Source organism: Sturnira hondurensis, unplaced genomic scaffold, assembly GCF_014824575.4.
Source record: "Sturnira hondurensis isolate 20B ecotype Veracruz unplaced genomic scaffold, ASM1482457v3 Scaffold0009776, whole genome shotgun sequence".
NCBI lineage: Eukaryota > Metazoa > Chordata > Mammalia > Chiroptera > Phyllostomidae > Sturnira > Sturnira hondurensis.
The window spans coordinates 1,024,800-1,049,364 of record NW_028082407.1 but is presented as its reverse complement, the minus strand read 5'-3'; the positions used below and the strand labels follow the sequence as shown (position 1 = coordinate 1,049,364).

At 46.1% G+C, this 24,565-nt stretch overlaps 2 protein-coding genes across 3 annotated transcripts; both read left to right on the top strand.

Moving 5' to 3' along the window:
• The first annotated feature begins 608 nt into the window (after nucleotides 1–608).
• Nucleotides 609–1,870, top strand: LOC118995084 (olfactory receptor 1361-like). Its single transcript, XM_037057999.1, has one exon. It carries the CDS (start codon nucleotides 609–611, stop codon nucleotides 1,557–1,559), a length of 951 nt encoding a protein of 316 aa, XP_036913894.1. The 3' UTR covers nucleotides 1,560–1,870.
• Nucleotides 1,871–10,753: 8,883 nt separating this feature from the next.
• ZNF354A (zinc finger protein 354A) lies at nucleotides 10,754–24,565 on the top strand. Of its 2 annotated transcripts, none has more exons than XM_037058051.1 (5): nucleotides 10,754–10,911; nucleotides 11,947–12,022; nucleotides 15,796–15,922; nucleotides 17,115–17,210; nucleotides 22,174–24,565. In XM_037058051.1, exons 2-5 carry the CDS (start codon nucleotides 11,990–11,992, stop codon nucleotides 23,718–23,720), a joined length of 1,803 nt encoding a protein of 600 aa, XP_036913946.1. In that variant the 5' UTR covers nucleotides 10,754–10,911; nucleotides 11,947–11,989; the 3' UTR covers nucleotides 23,721–24,565. The 2 variants fall into 2 exon arrangements, with proteins under 2 accessions (XP_036913946.1, XP_036913945.1); XM_037058050.1 differs by having other exon boundaries at nucleotides 11,932–12,022.

Genomic DNA, 24,565 nt, shown 5'->3' with positions numbered 1-24,565 from the left:
GCCAGGGACACTGACTTCCTTCCCCAAATTGTCAAATAATATCATGACAGCAGCCACCATAACAATACCTGTCTGGTGTGAATTAATTAAATTCACACATATCTTTTTGTCAGATCGCCGAACCGTGTGTTGTTCAGTGTGTTACTGAAACTTCAGTAACAAGTTTCTGTGTTATTATGTCGCCGTCTCGTCTTTCTGAGTCTCAGTTTCTTCCTCTGATTCCCTCACAGAATTCATTCATAGGATGAAAAGAAACAATGTATGTAAAAATATTTCGTGCATACAGATATTCACTAAATGTTAGTGAAATTGCCATGCTGGATGTAGCAAAAAATAACTTATTAAACATATACAAATTCACTGGCTTTTTCATTAAAACTACCTTTAGAGAATCACCTAATGGTAAATTAATTCTCAAACAATGATAAAAATAGTGTCACAAAAATCTTTTTTAAACCATGACATATTATTGCCATCTCATCTAATTTTATATTTGAGGTACTATTCATTAAAAAACAAACTTTGGATCCACTGTCATTAAGGAAATTGCAGGTCCAGCTACTGAAATTGCTCCTTTCACTTCGCACCACGTTTTCTCGGCTGCAGACATGGGCGGAGCCAACCAGACCCGAGTCACAGAGTTTCTGCTTCTGGGATTCTCCGAGCAGCCAGGGCAGGAACAGGTTCCTTTCAGCCTGTTCCTGTGTGCGTACCTGCTCATCATCGCCGGGAACCTTCTCATCATCTTGGCCATTGGCTGCGACAGTCGTCTCCACACACCCATGTACTTCTTCCTGGCCAACCTCTCCTGGGTCGACATCTGCTTATCATCGGTCACCATGTCCAAGACGCTGGTGGGCCACATAGTGGGAAGCAAGTCTATCTCCTACGCGGAGTGCATGACCCAGATGTACTTCTTCATGACTTTCGGCAACATGGACGGGTTCCTCCTGAGTGTGATGGCCTACGACCGCTACACTGCCATCTGCTGCCCACTCCGGTACACCATGATCATGAGGCCCCGACTCTGTGTCCTTCTGGTGGCAGTGTCTTGGGTCATTACAAACCTGCACTCTCTCCTTCACACTCTCCTCATGGTTCAGCTCACATTCTGTTCCAGCAATGTTGTCCACCACTTCTTCTGTGACCCCTACGCCGTTCTAAAGCTGTCCTGTTCTGACACCTTTGTCAATGACATAGTGGTCTTCACTGTGGGTGGGCTGATATTCCTGATACCATTTTCGTGTATAATCATTTCCTATGCTTACATTCTCTCTAATGTACTGAAGCTGCCAACTGCCCGTGGACTGAGGAAAGCCCTGTCCACATGTGGATCCCACCTCACTGTGGTCTCCCTCTTTTATGGGGCAGTCCTGGGGGTCTATATGCACCCTTCATCCTCCTACTCAGTACGAGACATGGTGACCGCTATCACCTTCACCGTGCTGACCCCCCTCGTCAACCCCTTCATCTATAGCTTGAGAAATCGTGACATGAAGGAAGCCTTAAGGAAACTAATTATTATTAGGAGAATTGTTTTGTCAAGATCCCAGTATTAGAAAATTTCAGAGCTAAAAAGGCAATTGGAAATCATATACTTCTTTGTTTTTCAAAAGAGAAACTGAGGTCCAGAGAGATGTGAAATTATTCCATGACCATTTCTGTAATTCATGGTCATGGCCTTACTTTAAAAGGAGGCTGACAGGTGCTCTGAAGTCATATAAACTCATTCATTTGACACCTATAGAAAGGGCTGGCCCTATGGCCCCCAATATGCAGATGAAAACTAGACCAAGACCTAAGGGAAATCGATCCAAAGTGACACCTGGAAGCATTTTTTGAGGACGAGCACCGCGATGCTACCCGGTACCAGCCACCGCTAAGGTGTGGGACTTGCGAATGACTGACAAGTCAAGCAATGCACTTGTTAGACTCAATGGCTCTATGTGCCCTCCCATGTGTAAAGTGGAGAAGCCTGTTTGGAGTGGTGTGGGTATGACAGTTCAGACACAGGAAAAGCAGAAAGCAGGACATGCGGGCCAACTCATGGCACACGTGTCCGTGAAGGTTCACGGATCTCACGCCAATGACCTTCCTGTGCATAATAAAATAGAACTGACAGTACTAAATTATTCCAATATGTCAAAGACTACCTTTGTACTATGTTACTTAACTCCCTTACCCCTCATGGGGCGATTTGACAAATATTTCCATGGTACAAGAGGAGAAAATTGGGTCATGGAGAATGTAACTTGTCCAAGGCCATAAAACTACTAACTATAGAAACCAGAATGGTCCTGACCATTTTCTTTTGAGGTATTTGATGTTCTTTTTTACTTCTTATTGTTAATTTTATTATTTTTAAGTTGCATGTGGTAACTTGAAAATATTGCTCCTTTGGGGGGCATACAGTTCTATGAGCTGTAAGACATTTATAGATTTGTATAACCAACATAGGTCTCAGGACAAAGAACAGCTCCATAAACTTACAGTCAAGATAGTGAAGTAGGTAAACCCTGTGCTTGCCCCCTCCCATGGCCACATCAACATTACAATTAGGTTATAGAATAACCACCCTTGAGAAAAAGCTGCAAACTAGCTGAATGATACTCCCATAACTAAGGATGTAAAGAGGGAGCCGCACTGAGTCTGGTAAAGGGGGAGAGTTGCGAAATGAGCTGATTCCACACCTGTGTGTGGTGAGTAAGAACAGGGAGGGAGGTTTGGGCTCTGGAGGTGCTGGCTGAGGAGTCCGAGGCCCAGACTAGAGCCCCAGTGCTGCAAAGGACCATCCCCACAACATGTGGCTGTGAGGGTTGTCAGGGACTCCGTCCGGTGAGAGGTGGAGTGATGCTGTAGACCCAGGTGTCCTCTTAAAGGGCCTGAGCACAGACTCACTCAGTCACAAAAACTTGCCTTAATCTCCAGCGAAGAGACAGTCACTTGAAAACCACATAGGAAATGTGGGGAGAGTTGAATTACCTGGCTTCAGTGTGAGGGCTGATGAGGTCCCTCACCCCTGATGGACTGATGTGCTGGCACATGCCATAGTTTCATTGCTGAGTCCTCCCTCCATATAGCCAGCTGGTGCACATCCAGCTTGAGTTTCCACTATTCTGGCCAGCATTATGCCCTACTATGGTGATTCCCTGAGACCACACCCAACCCACTAGCATGCTTTCAGTGGCTATTATCCAGCAAATGGTTTCAATATGCCCTGTACCATGGCTAAGTCGCCTCAAGCCCAGATGTATCAGAATGGGGCCTCGGTTCTCAGCATAGCCTGTACCAGGTGCCTCGAAGCCCATTATAGGCAGCTATCAAACGCAGGGCCAGATACAGGTAGCGGCTGACCTGGGCCTTCACTCAGCTCCTCCTAAAAGACCCCGGAACTAACATAGCAGAGCACCGCCCTACTAGCTCCATCAATTACACCAAAACAGCATATTGGTACCAAAACTCTGCTAAAGCAAGTCCCAGCCCATGACATCAGCTCTTACTCAACAGCTCACCAACTCTAGTCGTGGCCAGGATTCACTGCCAGACAGTCTGAGGGTCAGTCTCACCCAATTGTGTGTCAACAGCAATCAAGGTTCAGCTATAACAGGAGGGCCCACACAACCCACACAAGAGCCATCTCTGGAGCACCTGGCTCAGGTGACCAGGGTGACTACTACTGGGCATCACAGGACGCACATGAGTACATAAGACCACACTGTCAAGAGCAGGGACTTACTTAGCAAATATATCCAATACATAGGGAAAAAAACACATAGGAAGGCAGCCAAAAATGAAAAGACAAAGAAACATATACCAAATAAAAGAACTGGAGAAACCTCCAGAAAAAGAACTAAACAACATGAAGGCAAACAAAATACCAGCTGCAGAGTTCAAAACACTGGTTACAAGGATGCTCAATAAACTTATGGGGAAAAAGAGTTGAATTCAGTGAGAACTCACTCAGAGAGCTAGAAACCATAAAAATATTAGGCAGGAGTCAAGAACACAATAACTGCAACAAAGAATACATTAAATGGAACCAATAGCAGATTGGATGCAAAAGGAGGTTGGATGAGCGATTTGGAGAAAAGGTAGGTGGAGATACCAGAAAAGACTAGCATGAAGTATTCAAAGTGATGCAAAGCAAGGACCTACAACCAAAATTACTCTTCCACAAAGCTAGCATTTGGAATTGATGGATATATAAAGAGCTTCCTAGGCAAAAAGAAGAAAGAAAGAAAGAAAGAAAACTAAAGGAGTTCATACCTTCAAAATCTATATTATAATAAGTGTGAAAGGATTTCTTTAAAAAGATAAAGAAGAAAAATATGAATAAGAAAATATGGTAAAGAAATACTCTACTGACAAAGGCAAACACTCGACAAAAGCAGTGGTTCCACCAACTATAAAACTAGTACGAAAGTGAACAGGCAAAAGCAGAATGATCATCTGTAATTATTAGAGAAAATTAACTCTTACACAAAAACACATGCACAAAAGAAGCAGAAAATAATGACAAAAACAAATGTAAAGAAAGTGAGAATATGGTAGTGATTATAGAACACATACAAACTTAATCATCAACTTAAAATGTACTGCTATAGCCCTGGCTGGTGTAGCTCAGTGGATTGAGCGCGGGCCTGTGAACCAAACAACCGCAGTTCGATTCCCAGTCAGGGCACATGCCTGGGTTGCAGGCCGGTTCCCAGCAGGGGACCCCCAAGAGGCAACCATACATTGATATTCTCTCCCTCTCTCCTTCCCTTCCCCGCTAAAGATAAATAAATAAAATCTTTTTTAAAAAGTACTGCTATAGACATTGTTTGGCATATATGAAGAACATTGTAACCACAAACCAAAAATCTACAAGAGATATAAAAAAAATAAATAGAAAGGAATCCAATCACAACAATTCAGAAAGTCACCAATGTACAAGAGAGCAAGAGAATAAGAAAGGAGTAGAAAAGAACTACAAAATAAGCAGAAAACAATTAATAAAATGCAATAGAGACCATGAATAATGACTTTAAATGTATTAAATGATCCAATCAAAGGGCACGTGGTGGCCTGATGAGTAAGAAAACAAGGCCTATATACGTGTTGCCTACAAGAGAGCTCCTTGAGAGTGAAAGACACAGGAAGACGTAAAATAAACAGATGAAATAGTATATTTCACCCAAATGGAAATGAATAACAAAGCTAGGGTAGCAGTACTCATATCAGACAAAATCAACTTTAAAACAAAGGCTATTACAAGAAACAAACAAGAATATTTCATAATGATAAAGGGATCATTCCAACAAAAGGATATAACTCTTGTAAACATTTATGCACCCAAATACATAAAGCTAATTGACAACCATAACGGGAAAGATGGATGGTAATACATCAATAACAGGGGACTTTAATATCCCATTGACATCAATGGATAGATCAAGACAGAAAATCACCAAGAAAACAGTGGCCTTAAATGACACATTAGGTCAGACTGGTTTATTGATAGTTTTTGAACATTTCACCCCAAAGCAGCAGAATATATATTATTTTCAAGTACCCATGGAACATAATCCAGGGCCACATATAGGCCACAAAATCAGTCTCAATAAATTTAAGATAATTAAAATCATATCAAGCATCTTCTTGATTACAGTGGTATGAAACCAGAAATTGATTACCAAAAACCCCCTTGAAAAACACAAACACAGAGGCTAAATAACCTGCTACTAAACAATGAAAGGGCTAACAATGGCAAAGGAAGAAATATCAACAGATATGCGGAGACAAATAAAAATAAAAACACTACAAGCCCTGGCTGGTGTAGCTCGGAGGATTGAGCACGGGCCTGCGACTCAGACGATCGCGGTTCGATTCCCAGTCAGGGCACATGCCTGGGTTGCAGGCCAGTTCCCAGCAGGGGACTCACGAGAGGCAACCACACATTGATATTTCGCTCCTTTTCCCCTTCCCTTCCCTTCTAAAAAGATTAATAAATAAAAAAATCTTTAAAAAAAGGTAGGATTAGCCATGTTTAGAAACTCTATAGGTGTTTAAAAAAAATGAAAACACTACAAACCCAAATCAATGGGACTCAGCAAAAGAAGATTTAGAAGGAAAGTTCATGGCAGTATAGGCCTTCCTTATGAACCAAGACGATCTCAACTAAAAAACCTAACATTACATTTAATGGAACTAGGAAAACAACAACAACAAATAAAACCCAAAATAAACAGAAGGAACAAAATAATGGAGCTCTGAGAGGAAATAAATTAAATAAAGTCTAAAAACAAATACAAAAGATAATGAAACCAAGAACTGGTTCACTGAAAAGATAAAGAAAATTGACAAACATTTAAGCAGACTCATCAAGGAGCAAAAGATGGCAAAAATAAATTAAATTAAAAATGAAATAGGAGAAGTAACAACTGACACTACAAAAAATACAAAGGATTGTAAGAAAATGCTATGAACAATTATCTGCCAACAAATTGGACAACCTGGAAGAAATGTATAAATTCTTAGAAGCATACAATCTTTGAAAACAGAATAAAAAAGAAACAGAAAATCTGAGCAGACAAATAACAAATAATGAAAATGCATCAGTAACAAACACAATCCAACAAACCAAAGTCCTGGACCAGGTGGCTTCACCGGTGACTTTTACCAAACATCCAATGAAGAAGAACACTTATCCTTCTCAAATATTCCCGAAAATTGAAGAGGAGAAAAGGCTCCCAAGCTCATTTTATGAGTCTGGCATTACTGTGATACCAAAACCACACAAAGAAAATTACAGAAAAGAAAATTAGAGGCCAATACTCCTGATGAACATAGATATATATTCCTCAACAAAATATTGACAAACCAAATTCAGCAATACATGAAAAAGATCATACACCAGGGATTTATTCCTGGGGTGCAAGGTTGTTGGTTCAATATCTGCAAATCAATTAACATGAAACGCCACATAAAAAATGAAGGATAAAAATCACATAATCATATCAGTAGATATGGAAAAAACATTTGAAAAAAATCCAGCATCAATTTATGATAAAAACACTCAGCAAAGTGGGAATAGAGGGAGCATTTCTCAACACAATAAAGGCCATATATAAAAAGCCTACAGCCAATATCATACTCAACAGGTAAAAATTAAAAGCTTTCCCCCAAGATGAGGAACAAAACAAGGGTGTCTGTCCACTTTCACCACTGCTATTCAATATAGTATTTGAAGTCCTAACCACAGAGCTCAGACAAGAAAAAGAAACAAAAGGCATCCAAATTGGAAAGGAGGAAGTAAAACTGCCATTGTTTGCAGATGACATGATACCATACATAAACCCCTATAGACTCCACCAAAAACTACTCAACCTAATAAGCAAATTTTGCAAAACAGCAAATACAAAGTCAATAGTCAGAAATTGAAGGCATTTTTGCATACCAACAATGAAATATCAGATACAGAAATTAGGAGGGGAAATCCCACTTGCTATAGCAACAAGAAAAATAAACTACCTAGGAATAAACCTAACCAAGGAGGTAAAAGACCTATCTTCAAAAAACTACACAATGCTGAAGAAAAAAATTAAGGAAAACATAAATAAATGGAAGCACATACCATGGTCATGGAATGGAAGAATTAACATCATCAAAATGTCCAAACTACCCAAAGCAATTCATAGATGCTCAGTATTGCTAGGCATCAGAGAGATGGAAACTAAAACCACAATGAGATTACCACTTCACACTGGTCAGAATGGCCATCATAAACAAATCAACAAACAACAAGTGCTGGTGAGGTTGTGGAGAAAAGGGAAGCCTAGTTCACTGTTGGTGGGAATGCAGACTGGTGCAGCCACTGTGGAAAACTAAAAATGGAACTGCCTTTTGACCTGGCAATTCCACTGTTGGGATTATACACTAAAAGCCCTGAAGCACCAATCCAAAAGAACCCATGCATCCCAAAGTTCATAGCAGCACAATTTACAATAGCCAAGTTCCGGAAGCAACCTAGATGCCCATCACTAAATAAATGGATCAAAAAACTATGGTACATTTACACAATGGAATACTATGCAGCAGAAAGAAAGAAGGAGCTCCTACCCTTTGCAACAGCATGGATGGACCCGGAGAGCATCTTGCTAAGTGAAATAAGCCTGGCGGTGAAAGACAAATACTGTACGATCTCACCTATAAGTGGAATCTAGACAACAAAACGAACAAGCAAGCAGAACAGAACCAGAGACATGAAAATAAAGAACAAACTGACAGTGACCAGAGGGGAGGGGGGAGGGGAAAGCAGGAGAAAGAAGGGGAAGGGTCAGGTCACAGAACACGTATAAAGGACCCATGGACAAAGACAATAGGAGCATGGGAGGATTGAATATGGGAGGCAGAGGGTGGGTAGGGCAGGGAGAGTAATAAGGGAGAAATGGGGACAACTGTCATTCAACAACCATTTTTTTTAAAAAGGAAAATTGGCAGAGGACCTAAATGGACACTTGTCCAAAGAGAACAGATGGCCAACTGACACAAATATGCTCAAGGTCACTAATCATCAGAGAGATGCACATTAAAGCCATAACAGCATATCACCTCACACCTGTCAGAAGGGCTATCATCAACAAATTAGCAAACAACTAGTGTTGGCGGGGACGTGGAGAAAAGGGAGCCCTTGTGCACTGATGGTGGGAATGCGGATTGTGAAGCCACTGTGGAAAACAGTGTGGAGATTCCTATTCTTTAAATATTAAAAATAGAACTAAAACCCCACAGTCCCACTTCTGGGTACTTATCTGAAGAAATCTAAAACACTAATTTGAAAAGATATATGCCCTTCTATGTTCATTGCAGCATTACTTATAATAGCCAAGATATGGAAGCAACCTAAGTTTCCACTGTGGGGCTACTGGGTAATGAAGATGTAGTATGTATATACAGTGGATATTAGTCAACCATAAGAAAATGAAATCTTATCATTTGAGAAAACATGGGTGGACCTAGAGGGTATTTTGCTAAGCAAAATAAATCAGACAGAGAAAGACAAATATATGGTTTCATTCATACAGGGTGGGGCAAAAGTAGGTTTATAATTGTTCATATGAAAAAATAATATAATTAATAATCAGTAATACAAGAATAAACTGGGTTTAGCATACTCACAATTGTAAACCTGTATTTTCTTCATCGTATATGTGTAGTCTAAAACAAACAAAATGGAAAGACACTTATGAGACAAAAAGCAAACTGAGGGTTACCTGATAAAAGGTTCAGGGGCTGGGTAAAAAAGGCGAAGGGATTAAGAAGCACAAATTGGCAATTACAAAATAGTCATAGGAATGTAAGTTACAGCACAGTCTGGAATGTCCTAATAACTCTACATGGTGTCGGGTGGGTACTAAACAGTGCGCTGCATGCCTGAAACTAATACACGAAATGCCCACTGTAACTGACAAACATTTGAAAAAGAGAACAGGTGTATCCCTCCAAAAGTCCCCCGTGCTGTCCCTGTGTAGTCCAGCTCTCCCTCCTCTCCTAAGTCCTCAGCCTTTGATATATTCCCCACCCCCAGAGTTCTGCCTTTTCCTGAATGTCATATAGACAGATTCATAATGTATATAAATGTTTCAACCTTGTTTTTCTTTTAACATAATGCCTATGCGATTCGTCCGTGCTGTTGTGCTTATCAATAAAGTGTCCCTTTTTATTGCTGAATAACATTCTATTGAGTGGATAAAGCTACTACAAATATGCACACAGGCTTTGTGTCACCATTTCTCTAGGGAAATGCCCAGAATATTCCTGGGTCACATATAACTCTACATTTAAATTTCTTTATTTTAAAAATCAGCAAGCCATTTCCCAGAGTGGCTGTAAAATTTTAGAGTCCCACCTACAACCTGTGAGAGGTCTAGTTTCTCTGCATTCTCACTGCACTTGGTACTGTCGCTGTGTGATGGTATTTCATTGGGGTCTGAGTGTGAAGGTTTCTAGTGACTAAAATATTGAGCACATTTTCATGTTTTTACTTGATATCTATGTCTTCACTGGTGCAATCCATGTCTGTTGAAATATTTCGCCCATTTTTGTTGGATCCAAAATTACTTTTAACGGAGGTTTTTTTACTTCTTAAAAATGAGTTTATTAAAATAATGCATTTATTTCACATATATGTTTGTCTTCGCCCCACTTGCGTTGGTCTCGTCACCATTACTACTGTGTCCTGTCATAACATTCAATACGTACACAAAAGCAAGCGAGGGTTGGTGGAGTTCCACCCTTACGCGCTAAACAGACATTTTAGACAACGCATTCTTGGCAATGGAACTTGAACATTTATTAGACATGGTAGAGAAAGTTCTCAGTATGCATTATAAAAAAGGACAGCCAGATAGACAGGACACTGTTGAAAAGGTTAAATAATTGTGTCCATGGCGTGCTGTACCTCCCCCAAAGTTCTGGAGAGCAGTGATCAGTGAATGGTCTCCGTTTTGTTCGCCGGCATACTCCAGCTGCGCACAACTGCCTTAGCGCACACACACTTTCGGTGACTGGCTGGAGCGGAACCTCCCCTTCCTTATCTAACACCCGGGAACCCCAGCCTCTCCGAAACACTCACGGCCGCGCCAACTCCAGAAGTAGGCTCTAGCGACCCGCAGTTCCCCCAGCCAAGCGCAGAGAACTACACTTCCCAGAATCCTCAGGTCCTGGCCGAGCTGCATTTCCCAGAGCGATTAGCGGCGGTGTCTGCCCCGCCCCCTGCCCCGCCCCTCCCGGACCTGCCACCCTAGTGAGTGGCTTCCCCGGCCGGAGACCTACGGGAGTCTCGACCGGAGGCTGCCCTCCGGCCGGGGAAGTTCCGGAGCCCCCCTCTTGCGGAGGCACGACCTCCGCAATCCCCGAGGCCTGGGCGAGGTGAGTGGCGGAGGGTCGGCGGAATGCGGGAGGGAGGATCGGGGCCTCGGGAGGATGCGCGGTGGCACAGGCCGAGAAGCGTGATCCGGGCCTTTGTGGGAGCGGGCGGGCCAAGCGCCGGGCACCCCAGCTCTGTCCGCCTGCCCCCCAGGAGCTGCCCTGCAGGCGTGCCCTTGAACGCGGCACTTCGTCTTGTTGCCCCAGCCCCCAGCTCCCCTCCGGCTTCCTCTCGACCCTTCCCAGCGCGCTCCCCGCCCGGCCTCTGCCGGCCTTTGAGTCCCCTGCCGGCCGTCGGTGAACGAGAAGAAAGGTGTTTCCTCCCCTCCGGGCCCCGCTGCTCTGCAGGGGGGCGAGCGGACGGGCGGACAGGCGGAAAGATCTGTTTTCCGAGAGAAGTGAATTTCCGACTTCCCCCAATGGCAGAGTCGGGACTTTGACCCGGGTCTTTGTTTTCTGTGCCCACTGCGGCGAAAGCAGCAGCCCTCTCCCCACCCTGGGGAAGCGGATGTTTGCCCGTTCCGAAGCAGTTTTCTCTAAGCCTCGAGAAATTGATTCCTTGACAGGAGGGAGGGGCCCTAGGTTGGAAAAGCCTGGGGCGGCGAAAGTTGTCGAGAGCGCGCTCGGGCGGGGGTGGGGGTGCGCTGGAGACGCGGTGGGAGCCCTGGGCGCTGTCGCCCGCCCTGTGAGCGCGCACGCCGATCCCACTCCGCCCTCAGTTTACTGGTCTGTGAAGTAGGGGTGCTGACGGTGTCACGGGGCTGGGGGACTGAGCGGCGTGGGCGGGGCCCCGATTCGCTGCTGGTCGGTGCCAGGTCCTCTCTCCAAGGCGGGGGAAGGTTGGCACCCGCACCGGGTGGCCTGACCCTTCTCTCTGGTCCTGCTTGCTCCTGTCTCCTCCCCACGTCTCTCTGGGAGGGCACGTGGGGCATGCTTAGTTGGCCTAAGGATTTGAGAGCTGCTGATTCTGGGGACTGAAGTGGAAGGGGCTTCTCTCTCCTGGCTCCCATTCTCTTGTCGCAGGTCTGCCTTCTGCAGATTCTGCCCATCCTCAGGGGGAAGAGCTGCGAAGGAGGAGGACATGGCTCCTGAGCAGAGGGAAGCAAGCTGTCAGGTGAGTTCACTGTATCTCAGGTCTTAGGGACAGGTTGCTGTTGTCATTTACTTGTTTTTGCTTGTTTTCTGTTTTCACTCGCACTGATGTTCTGTACCCAGTGCAGCCTCCCCCGGGGTTTGGAGCCCAAATCCTTTTCCTTTGGAAGGGTTGGCCCACCTGGTGGATGGTGCATTCTGTGGTGAATGCTTGGCTTCTCCCCCACTCCATTTCTGGTGGACCCCTCTTCTTTCCGAAATAGACACACTTTTTTGTATTAATCTCAGTTCAGTGCATGATTACTAATTTGACAGGTAGGATGCCACACACCTTATATCACTTGGAGGCAGAACAAACGTCACACTCCTGAGAGTTGCTGTCTGACCCCACCTCCCAGGCTCATCCACATCTCCCTCCCTGCCCTGGGCAGGAATACTTTCCTTTTTCTTCCCACCCCTAAGAGTGGGAAGAGTCCTGGCAATACCTTCCCCAGGCTTCTCCAATCCACAGTTTTCATTTTTTGCTTCCTCTTAACTTTGCAGATTGTGTACCTTGCTTCTACCGCTCTTGAAAACTGATCTTGACCAGCCACTTTCGTCTTTCTGTGTGGAAATGAGGGAGGGACCCCACATAGTGAGCCAGGGCTTGAATGTGGGATCGTGGTGTTGGAAGGGACACAGTAGGAGGTCTGTTGGCTCCTCAGGAAGCAGCAGGGAGGGTCTTGTGGGACACTGGTCCTGGAAAGGCAGCATATGTAGTGGTTAGGAAGTGGGGCTTTGGGTCAGATGGCTGAGTTTGAACCCATGTCCTCTGCTGCCGTTTATGGGCATTGGGTGAATACCTCCACCTCTCCTTGTCTGGTTTCTCACCTGTAAAACAGGCACAGGAATTGGAGTGTAGAAAGTGTTTAGATCAAGGCCAAGCAACATATGTGGTTATCCTGGTAGCCAAACCACATTTCTCTAGTCACAATACCATTGGTGCCCGTAGATAGAAGCTGCTTTGCTGTGTTCCTAGCACCCAGAGAACCCTTGTCCTTTCCTCACTTGTGCTCATCCAGCAATAACAGCTAACAGTGCTGGGTGTTGTCCTGGAGCCTTTACCTTCGTTCCCATGCTCATAGCAGCATGAGTCAAGAAACCTGAGTTCAAACTCAGGTACGTGGGGCTCTGAGTCCCGCTTGCTGTCCCGCTTGCTGTCCCCCAGATCCCGCTCTGGTGGTCTTTCAGAACCAGGGCAGGCCCAGCACTCTGTTCCTAGGGCACCAGACCCACAGTGACTGGTGGCGTTTGACCTTAACCGAGTGCGGCTAGGGCCTCCCACTGCGTGTGTGGGCTGCTTGCTCCTGAGGCTTTGCAGCTCCATTCCGACAGAGCCACGTCACTGTCTTGCCCAGAATCTTCTCCCCCCGGAGTGTGAGCGAACCGCAGCCTGCATTCTCCCTAACCTTGCCCACTGCCCAAACATCAGTACTGCCTGGACCCATGTGGAAAACTCACAGGGCGTTTCTGACCAGAGCGAGAGTGCACTGAGTACTGGATTAAAAAAAGAAGAAGAAAAAGAAAAACTTTAATAACTGTGCTGCTTCTGTCACTAATAAATGAGGTGGCCTGAGTGTTGGCTGCCCTGGACCTCGAGTTCCTCTCTGTAAGTTAAAGGGAGGTTTGAAGGTGGAGGCGGCCTGCAGTCCTGTCCAGCCATACTTTTTCTTTCATTGTCCAAGTTAGTTCATGGGTTTTTCTTCTCTACCAATTGGATTGTAAGTTCTTTTGAGGACAAGACCATTTTTTGTCTTCCCGCATACACCAATAAATTATCTTATTATACATGTATTGCACACTCATGTTAAAAATTCAGAGAATAAAAAATACATGTATAGGGAAGAAATTAAAATCATTCTTACTAGCCCTGGCTGGTGTGGTTCAGTGGACTGAATGCCAGCCTGTGAACCAAAGGGTTGCTGGTTTCATTCCCAGTCAGGGCACATACATGCCTGGATTCTGGGCCAGGTCCCCAGTAGGGGGCGTGAGAGGCAACCACACATTGTTGAGTCTCTCCCTTTCTTTTCCCTCCCTTCCCCTCTCTAACAATAAATAAATTAGATTTTTTTAAAAAATCACCCTTACCCTAACATCTGGAGATCATCATTATCACCCCTTTAGTGTGCATCTTTCGGAATCATTTTTTATGAACCTTTATGTATATATGTACATGTTTGTATTTTACCATTTTAGCTTTTTATTGTGCAAAGAGATACATAAAATTTACCACTTAAGCTCTTTTTGAGTGTATGAGTCAGTGGCATTCGGCGTATTCACGTTGTTGTGTAATCATCACCACCCTCCCTCTCCAGTAAATGGAGAATCTCATTGGTTTGCTAACCTGTGAGGTGGGCGCTGATGGGCTGTTCCGCAGAGTGGATTGGAAGGGTGCCTTGGACACTCACCTGGGTTGGAATTCGGTCTGTGCCACTGAGCAGCTATATGTTGTGATTTATAATATAAAATACATATTTGGTTTTTATCCCCGTTTCTGGCACATCGCTTCCAAAGCACTTCTAATTCCCTAAGTGATTGGTAATAGTTTTTTTAAATCTGAAATAACTTTTAAGCAATAAAGGTGAAATGCTTCTGTTTCCTTATTCCTAACCAGCCCTTTCAGTCACACCGGACTTTATAGCAATGAGGTGACATGAGGACCGGGGTTGGTCGCTAGAGAAACCAACCCTGATTAGGAGGTTGGAACGTGGGGCTGTCCGCCCCGTGGCCTGCGATGATTTCGTCAGTCGTGCCAGTGACTTCATCCGTCATGTCCTCCTGATGAAACCGTCATAAAAACCCAGTGAAAGTGTCACTGAGCCGCACTCACGGTCCTGCCGCCCACCGCCACCCTCTAGGCAAGAATCCCAGAGGCTCGGGTTTGGTGACGAAGGGGTCTGTGTGTTCCAGAGCAGTTACTGAGTCCTGTCAGGTTCCAGTTTTAATCACTTAAGCCTATCAATTAAGGCTAAACTCCAGCACCTGAGTTCTAGCTTTCCCCTGTTTGTTTTAGTTACTTTGTTTCTGTAGGTTTAGTTTACAAACTAGAGACGACATACAAAAACTACGCAATTTTGGAACAATGGCAGGCTTCTGGCTCAGACCTCGTCTCCTCTAGAGCACCTAAGGAATAACCCTACCACCCCCTGCCAGGCCAGCCCTGTCCTAGGCCGTGCCCGGAGTTCCTTCCCATACAAAATAATGCCTGTCGCAAAGTGCAGGCGGCTGCATCCTGGCGGCCTCAAGGAAGGAGAGCCTGGAGCCGGAGCCCAGAGCCCTTCCTGCGCCGCAGAGCCCGCCCTCTTTGTCTTCCCATTGGCTCTGGGGGCGGCGGCTCCTCAGCCAATCCCGTCCTAGATTGCCCGCCAGTGCCTTGCAAGCTCCTCCCCCGGCCCCTCCCAGCTTCTCCCCGGGGATCCGAGCTCTTAATCAGATCCCTCTGCACCGACTGAATGTACGGAGATTCTGGGACGGGGCACACCTCCTAAGAGGGTGTGGCGGCTCCAGGTCCCTTTCCCAAAGGCCTGCCCTGTGCATCTCTTCTCGCCGTTGCTGCGTTTTATTCTTTTACAACAGGCCGGTAATCTAGTAAGTCACTTGCTTTCCCGGGTTCTGTGAGCCACTGTAGCACAGTAACCCGACCTGAGGGGTAGGTTGTGGGGCTCTGAGCAAGCGTTTCATAGTAACCCACCTACTCCCCGCCACCCCCTTCACTCTGATGGGGTCCTGGCGCGCTGGGGTCGCCTCTCGTGGCAGGTGTCAGTGACGTTCGAGGACGTGGCCGTGCTCTTTTCCCGGGACGAGTGGAGAAAGCTGCGAACGTCTCAGAGAAGCTTGTACCAGGACGTGATGCTGGAGAACTACAGTCACCTGGTCTCGCTGGGTGAGGACGCTGTCCCCGTGGTGCTGAGTTTAGAGGTGGGGTCACTCGGCATCCGCTTTCCTGGGTAGAAGCGGCGGGTCGTGAGAAACTGGCCGAGTTTTGCCTGAGGATTTCATGATTAGCTCTCCGAAAACAAATAGGAAAAACCTTTCCCGTCCTAGGCACGGAACTGCCCCAGGGGTGGCACAGTCTGCAGTGTTGACATGGTGGAGACTGCCCCCACTTCAGACGCAGTGTTCCCGTGGTACCTTCTGCATTTGGTTGCTCAGCTCGCAGCAGAAAGCGTGCTCAGCGCCCTTCACTGACCTGCCACTCGCCTCCCCCAGTTCCCTTTTCCAGTCCAGAAACGAGTGACTTAGCACCGCTTTCCTGGATAAGAGCTGTGGGTTGTCCACTGAACTTCCACCGAGCTTCACTCGGAGACTGTCCTTATGGGATCTGTACAAGTAAACCCTAAAGACATACTCCCTGGCAGCGCACAAGGAGTTGTGCATGTGTGAGGGTGGAGGAGGTGCTGTTGATAATCATCCCGTCCTCTGTAAGATTACACTAGAAGTTTCTTCATGGTGCAGGCGCTATTTCCTTGCAGCGATTTTTTTTCATGGTTTCTTTCTCTTGTGAGTGTGTGTGTGGGGGGCTTTGTTCAGATTCTGGACCCACCACTTGCCTTTCCCACTTATTTTAGGTTTTGTGGGCCACATATGTTTTCTGTAACATATTCGGCTTTTTTTTTCAATCACTCTTTGGTCAAGGGTCATACATAAACAGACCTTGGTCTCAATTTCACCTGTGACCCAAAGTTTGCCAACCACTGCCATCGTGAAAGGGAGTGAGGGAGTGTTTTCTCTTTTTAAACAAGCTCTTTGGTACATGATCCTTTCCGTAGATGCCTTTTAGCAAATTTTAATTCAGTCTAGACACGCAACACATTCTATCTTCCGTAGGCGCCCTCTGAATCAAGGCTACATGTTTATGCTATTTCCCTACTGTACAACTGATTATTACTGATTACTACTGATAGTCGTGTCCTGCAAGTCCCCTCCTTTTTCCTAATGTACCGCTCACATCACAGGGACACAACTTGAGCACCCCAAGGAAGCTTTTGTGCCCTCCCCTCAGTTTTCCACTCAGATCTGGGAGAGCTCTTTGTAGCAAAACAAAACCAAGTCTTTTTCTTTTTGTCTGTGAGCAGGACTCCCACTTTCCAAACCCAAAGTGATCTCCCTGTTGCAGCGAGGAGAAGAGCCCTGGAAGGCAGAGGAGGAAGGTGCTGGAGGCGCCTCTCCCGGTGAGTGGGGCTGAGGGCCCTGGGAGTCCCCAGGCAGGCAGCAGTCTGGTGAGTGGAAGGTGCAGCTTGGGGACAGCGGTCGGGAAAGTGTCCCCAGGGTTCTCAGTCCTCAGGAAGTGCTGGAGAGGGATGCACTGAGTACCCGAGACACGAGTGTCCTTTCCCTGGTAATCACTTCACAGATGAACCCATCAGGATCTCTCTTCTTGTCCTTGCCTGTCGTTTCACAGGAGGGTGACATTCTCATGTGTTCATTCAGCAAACACGGTGTATTTAAGGAGTTACCAGTAGTTCATTCTGACTGAGGCTCAGGGTGTGTACTCGGGGAGAGAACGAGAGGAGGAAAGAAGCAATTTTAGGAAAGTTGTCGGGGCTCCGTATGAAGTGCTTTGGTACAGTTCTAGAGATGCGAGCTGTCCGGTGGGCAACGCAGAGGACTTTCAGCAGAAGAGTCCATGGCCCTTGATGCTTTAGAAAAGTTGGCCTGAGTCAGAAACAGTCTAATGTCCTTCAGTAAAGGCCCAGCTGACTGAGCTGTGGTCTGTCCCTCCTCCGCCACACGGTGGGAGGAGAGCGCCGGGTGTGGGCGAAGCCCTGCCCCCCTCCCCCCGCCCCCCACGGCCGGCAAGTTCCGGAGCGTTGTTATGATGTATCAGCATTTATGTTTGAAGAAAATTAGGTGGGTGTTTGTCTACAGGTATAACGGGTATGGCAGGTGAATACAGAGAGAAAAATGAAGGACGGAGCTTAGCTGGTAACAGTCACATTTGGAAGAGGATTGAGAATGGGCAGAATAAAGGGGACTTCAGGCCCATGAAATCTGTTCATTTTCACGTGGGCAATAACCCATGAAATCTTTAGCTTGATATGAATAAGAATGGGCCTGTGGAGGCACTGCAGGGGATGGATTTAAACTGAGGCACAACTAGATGTGGGGAGTTCCAGAGACTCGCCCAAAAGGTGTAACTGGGCCTGGAAGGAGGCCCAGCAGTGGGGTTCAGGAGGGAATGGGAGGGGCCCCTTGTTAAGGGTACAGGGCGAATTTTGTGTGGCGTGGGCCCATTTGAGATGTGAGTGAGAAACTCTGGCAGACCCTGCCCACGGGCAGTGTTGAAGGTACACGGGGTTGGAACTCAAGCGGGGTTGGAACTCAAGCGGGGTTGGAACTCAAGCGTCAGGGAGCCATCAGGGCAGAGTCAGCATTGGAGGCCTTGAGCTGCTGACCAGGGAGGGAACCCAGCAAAAGACAGCGCCCCGGGGACATGGATGAGGTAGATTAGGAAGGAAACATCGGGAAAAGAAGGGGAGAAGCGTTTATGGTGGAAGCTGGGGACAGAAGGACGCAGGCCCTGCGCTGCAGAGCTCGCAGTTGAGTGGAAGATTGGGGAACACAGCGTGGGGGGGGGGGGGTGGCAGGTTGAGGCCTGGACCTCCTGGGAAGGGCACAGAGTGCCCAGGACACAGAGCAGGGGCGGTCCACCAGGCTTCCCTGAGGATGCGGAGTTTCTCCGATGTGGGAGAGAACGTGTGTGCACGTCCAGAGCCAGGGGCCAGGTGTGCAGACAGGAGTGAGCGGGGCGGAGGGTGTCAGCCCCGCTGATGGGTGCGGGCCGAGCCCAGCTGACGGCAGGAAGGAGGAAAGAAGCAACACCTTCCCCTTCGCGCGCCTCCAGCCCTCTGCTCCGTGTGGGAGTCTCCCTTCCGAAGCGACGTGAGTCTTCTGTGGAGGAAAAGAACAGGACATAGGACTGGAGTCCAAAGGTCCCCAGAGAGACGTTGGGGCCACGTGGAGACGGGGCGGGCTTTCATCATTTTCAGGCGGGACATCTGGGAGCCACCCCGGCATTTTTATTCCCTCCCAGCACCCCGCCTGCAGCACGTTAATGGGCAAGTCCAGTCCTGTTAGTAGTTCCGTAATGGTGTGTCCTGGTGAACTCCTCCGCGCCCGTGCCCCTTTCTCGCCTGCCTACCTACGGCTTCCTCTTGTTTCCCTTCTTCCTGCTTCCTCTTGTGCCCCACCCTGTGCCCTCTGCGCAGTAGCTAACTGGAGCATGCAGTGTCCCCGTGGCTTTCTGACATGCGACGAATAAACTCCTTGCCATATCATATGAGGCCTTAACATGACTGGCCCCAACTTTTGCTCCAGCCTCCTTTACCCTTTTGTCTTTTGCTTATGCACCTGAGCAACGCAGGTGCTTTGCTGGTCCTCCGAAGTCACCACACTTCTGTGTTTTGTGTTTTGTTTGCCAGGGAAGTCTTTCTTCACATGTCAATATGGCTTTTATTATTTACTCATTTATTATCTGTCACTTCATTCCCCATCCCCTCAGCTCTCACATACACTCATTCCAAAGTATAAGTTCCAGGACTCTGTCTTAGTCATCACATTGTCCATATTCCCTAGAACATTACCTGGCCCATGGTAGGCACTTAATGACTATTTGTTCATGGAAAGGAGTCTGCATTATGTGCAAAGATAAAGAAATGTGAGAAAACGTGGAGTAGTCCAGAAACTGCACATAGTTCAGCATACCTGGCAAGAAGCCAGGGTAGGGAGATGACAAAGGAGGCCAAAGGTCAGATTGTGCAGTACCTGGATTGCCATGTTAAGTACTCTGGACCTTACATGTATAAAGCATTAAAGATGAGTTAGAGGGTCTGGGGAAGTTTGCAGCATGATGAGATCCTGATTTAAAAAAAGAGTACTTTAGCTACAGTGTGGAAACAATTGGCAGAGAGCAAAACTTAAGACAGGGAGACTCCACAGGAGACCATGAAACTCTGTGGGAGACTGAAGGGAAGCGTGGGAAGCAGAGCCCCACGGGTGCCTGTGCCCAGGGGCTCGGGGCTCTGGTGAAGGTGTTGGTACCAAAGCCGCAGTCCAGTGTAGGCCTGAGGCGGAATCTCTGACTTCACCTGGTCACAGGCCAGAATCCAAACTGTGGAATTTCACTAAATGGACTAACCCCAGAACCAGTGTACTCTGATTTTTTGTGTGCATGGGACCGCCTTCCGTACTTTTGCCCAAATAATGTATTAAAATTTGGTCATTTAGTTGATCAAGACTTAGATGGCAGAGGAGCCAGGAAGTTGTTGGGCAGAAAGGAAGAACCTCCCTTTTCCCTTACAGTAAGCAGTAAAGGTGTGGGGCATATAAAATTCGTCAAGAAGGAAGTGTAGAGTGAAAAAAAACCCCAAAACCCAAATTCCAGGAAATACTAGTTTTAAAGGGGAGCAGAAAAAGTTATTAATGAAGGAAACTGAGAAGTGAATACTGGTAGAAGAAGAAAACAGGAAGGTATAATACATATGTTAACCAACCAGAAGGCGTGTGTACGTAGGTAAGAAAGTTAGTGTCAAATAGGAATCTCAAATACAATGAGATACAAAGGGGCCCTTTAAATGGTTACCTCTAACACAGGAGAAAATGCCAAACTATGCACAACCACAAAATTTAATATTCAGTGAATTGTGTTCTTATCCAGTTTTAATATTTATTGAAATCTAATTTTTTAAGATTTTATTTATTTATTTTTAGAGAGTGGAAGGGAGAAAGAGAGGGTGAGAAACATCAGTGTGAGAGAGAAACGTTAATTGGTTGCCTCTCCCGTGCCCCCAACTGGGGACCTGGCCTACAACCCAGGCACGTGCCCTGATCGGGAATCAAACCAATGACACCTTTCAGTTTGCGGGACAGCACCCAGCCTACTGAGCTACACTAGTCTGAGTGAAATCAGTTCTTTCTTTACCACTCTATCATGTTAGTTCTTTTCTACCATTTTATATTTATACCTATCTTATTCTTTTTCTAAATTTATTTTTATTTTATTTTATTTTTAGAGAGAGGGAAAAGGAGAGAGAAAGAGGGGGAGAGAAACATCAGCGTGAGAGAAGCATCAATCAGTTGCCTTCTCTAGGTGCCCTGACTCGGGGCCAAGCCCACAACCCAGGCCTGTGCCCTGACTGGGCATCAAACCCAGTGACCTTTTGGTTTGCGGGACAACGCACAGCCAACTGAGCTACACTGGCTGGGGCTATGCCTACCTTATTCTTGATCTTTGACTCCTTTCTACTTTGCTTGTACTGTCCCATTCTTGATCCATGCGCAAGTCTGCCTTCCTAGCTTGCGACTTTTGGCTTCATGTGTACCTGTAACCCCTCTAGAGTAATTAAGTAATGCCTCCCTGTTTGAACTGGCCCTGGAACCCTCCTGTTACTGTGTAACGACACTGATCTCTAAGGCAACTTGTGTGTGTGTGAAGTTAATACATAAACAATTGAGACTATTCGACATTTCTTAAATTAGGAATATATAACTACTTAAGGAAGGTCAGCAAAACTCTTGTATGTATTTTGGATGCCTCCAGGAAGACCTAGAGGTAAATGGGGCGTGCTAATTGGTTTGTGAAGAACCCTTACAGGAGAAAAGGGAAATATTTAGATGTATAATGTTTTTTAAAACACTGGCAAGTGCTATAATAAGGGGAATGGACTATGGAAACTCAGTCAAGAAAAGACTCAGAGTGAAGTTTTCAAGTGAGTCTAGAGGACACGGGAATTTCCATGAGGGAAAGGGAGGAAGACTGCAGCTAGGAGTGACTGCACAGAGAAGAGAGATGTCGTGAAGGTAAGGTGGGGGGGTCTGTCGGGGGCTTTGGCCTCTGACTGCAGACCGCCTCCCCCAGTCACGCTCTCCGCTCCATTCACCAGTTCTCCTGGTCACGCCCACCCACCCTCCTCTAAATGGGCTTGTTTTATTACTTTTTTCTTCCCTAGTATTTCAGCTCCCATTGTGTGTTTCTCTATACTGCTTAAGTCTCCCCAAATTTTTCTTTAACTATTTTGGGGGGGCATATACCAGTAACTTATTTGAGTATCATCAATATTTATCTATTCTGTGCAATTTGGTCCCTGGAGCCAAATGCTATATCACATGAAACATCTTGGTTTTTTCCCCCTCCAGGATGGAAGAGCAGTCATAAAACCACCAAGTCAACTCAAACGCAAGATTCTTCATTTCAGGAGCTGATACTGAAAAGATCCAAAAGGAAGGGACCCTGGGACTCCAAGTCAGGAAATCCCTGCGAATATGAAAACAGATCAGAGAGAAAGCAGAGGAAGAACGAGAGTGTTCAGATATTTTCAGTCACCCAGAAGAACATTCTTACTGTAGAAAGAAGACATAAAAAGACTGAATTTGGCCAAGACTTCAACCCAAAGTCAGTACTTATTAGGGAGAAAACACCCCCAAAATGTGAAATACAAGGAAACAGCTTCAAAAAGAATTTAAATTTACTGAATCAACCAAAAAGCAACATAGCAGAGAAACGCTATAAATGTAGTATATGTGAGAAAACCTTTATTAACACTTCATCCCTTCGTAAACACGAGAAGAATCATAGTGGAGAGAAATTATTTAAATGTAAAGAATGTTCGAAAGCCTTTAACCAAAGTTCGGCTCTTATTCAACATCAGATAACCCACACCGGAGAGAAACCCTATGTGTGCAAAGAATGTGGAAAAGCCTTTACCCTTAGTACATCCCTTTACAAACATCTGAGAACACACACTGTGGAGAAATCCTACAGATGTAAAGAATGTGGTAAATCATTCAGTCGAAGGTCAGGCCTTTTTATACATCAAAAAATCCATGCTGGAGACAACCCCTATAAATACAACCCAGGCAGGAAATCGTCTGGTTGCAGCGCGTCCCTGCCTGGGTGTCAGAGGATCCATTCCAGAAAGAAGTCCTATTTATGTAATGAATGTGGCAACACCTTTAAGTCCAGCTCATCCCTCCGTTACCACCAGAGGATCCACACGGGAGAGAAGCCCTTCAAATGCAGTGAGTGCGGGAGAGCCTTCAGTCAGAGCGCATCTCTGATCCAACACGAAAGAATTCACACCGGGGAGAAGCCCTACAGATGCAACGAATGTGGAAAAGGCTTCACTTCTATTTCCCGACTTAACAGACACCGAATAATTCACACTGGAGAGAAGTTCTATAATTGCAATGAGTGTGGCAAAGCCTTAAGTTCCCACTCCACGCTCATCATTCACGAGCGAATTCACACTGGGGAGAAGCCCTGTAAGTGCAAGGTGTGCGGGAAGGCCTTCAGGCAGAGCTCCGCCCTCATCCAGCACCAGAGGATGCACACAGGGGAGAGGCCCTACAAGTGCAGCGCCTGCGGGAAGACGTTCCGCTGCAACTCGTCGCTCAGCAACCACCAGAGGATCCACACCGGGGAGAAGCCCTACCGCTGCGAGGAGTGCGGGGTCTCCTTTGGCCAAAGTTCGGCTCTGATCCAGCATCGGAGGATTCACACGGGAGAGAAGCCCTTCAAGTGTAACACGTGCGGGAAGACTTTCAGACAGAGCTCGTCACGGATTGCCCACCAGAGAATCCACACGGGGGAGAAGCCCTACGAGTGCAGCACGTGCGGGAAACTGTTCAACCACAGGTCGTCTCTCACGAATCATTGTAAAATTCACAGTGAAGAGAGCGCCTAGAAGGTGCTCAGACTTCCACGTGTGAGGGCCTTAAACCAAAGCTTACCAGGAAACGTGACAGTGATGGAGCAAATGTAATGCATATATAGAAACCTTTCTATAATTCAGTCGTCAGGTACTAAATTCCAAGGGTGAATGTCGACTGCATAATAGTTCGTGGGGAAAGTGGAAGGTGTTCACGTCTGTCAGACACTGTTAGGATGACCTGAAGTGTGCTCACAACAGGAGCACGGTCGGGGTAGTTGGGAGACAGAGGCTTTGTTTTATCTGGACAGCAGTGTGCACTAGATGTCATCTGTGGTTGTCAGTAATATCTGGGCCAGGGTGGGGTGTGTGCACCGGATTTCTCATTTAAAAAGACAATAAACTGGTAATGCTTGCTAAAATAGCATCTTAATGGCATATAACAGATGTGATCTAAGAAAGTATACATTTTTAGAGAGAAGGACCAAATAAAAGATAAAAAGAACTGTAAACTACCTCTCAGTTTCTGGGGTTTGTTCTTTTCCCAACCTGATGTCAGACTTTGTGCATGGATTTCATTTAAAGATAAAAATAAAAGTTTGTTTTCTTCCTTTGTTCTAGTAATTGCTATCGGTTTGGTGTTTTCTACCCGATTTGTAATTCTGTGCTCAGGATATTTTCCTCTGAAGTTATTTATTGTGACAGTAAACCTGCCTTACACTGTGAACTTTCATCTTAGTTATAGCAAGTGGAAAATGAACAGTTATTTCAAGTTTAAAGCTATTAATATGTATGTATGTATGTATGTGCAACAGAAGAACTGTCAAAAGTTTAATGAACCTTAACATCTGGGCCAAAATATTGAAAGGCACAGCAATAGT

Excerpts from the sequence above, each read along its gene's own strand:
- ZNF354A (XM_037058051.1), top strand. The coding sequence starts at position 11,990 with ATGGCTCCTGAGCAGAGGGAAGCAAGCTGTCAG. Across the intron at positions 12,023-15,795 it reads AGAGGGAAGCAAGCTGTCAG|GTGTCAGTGACGTTCGAGGA; the intron begins GTGAGTTCACTG and ends CTCTCGTGGCAG. Across the intron at positions 17,211-22,173 it reads TGCTGGAGGCGCCTCTCCCG|GATGGAAGAGCAGTCATAAA; the intron begins GTGAGTGGGGCT and ends TTCCCCCTCCAG.
- LOC118995084 (XM_037057999.1), top strand. The coding sequence starts at position 609 with ATGGGCGGAGCCAACCAGACCCGAGTCACAGAGTTTCTGCTTCTGGGA.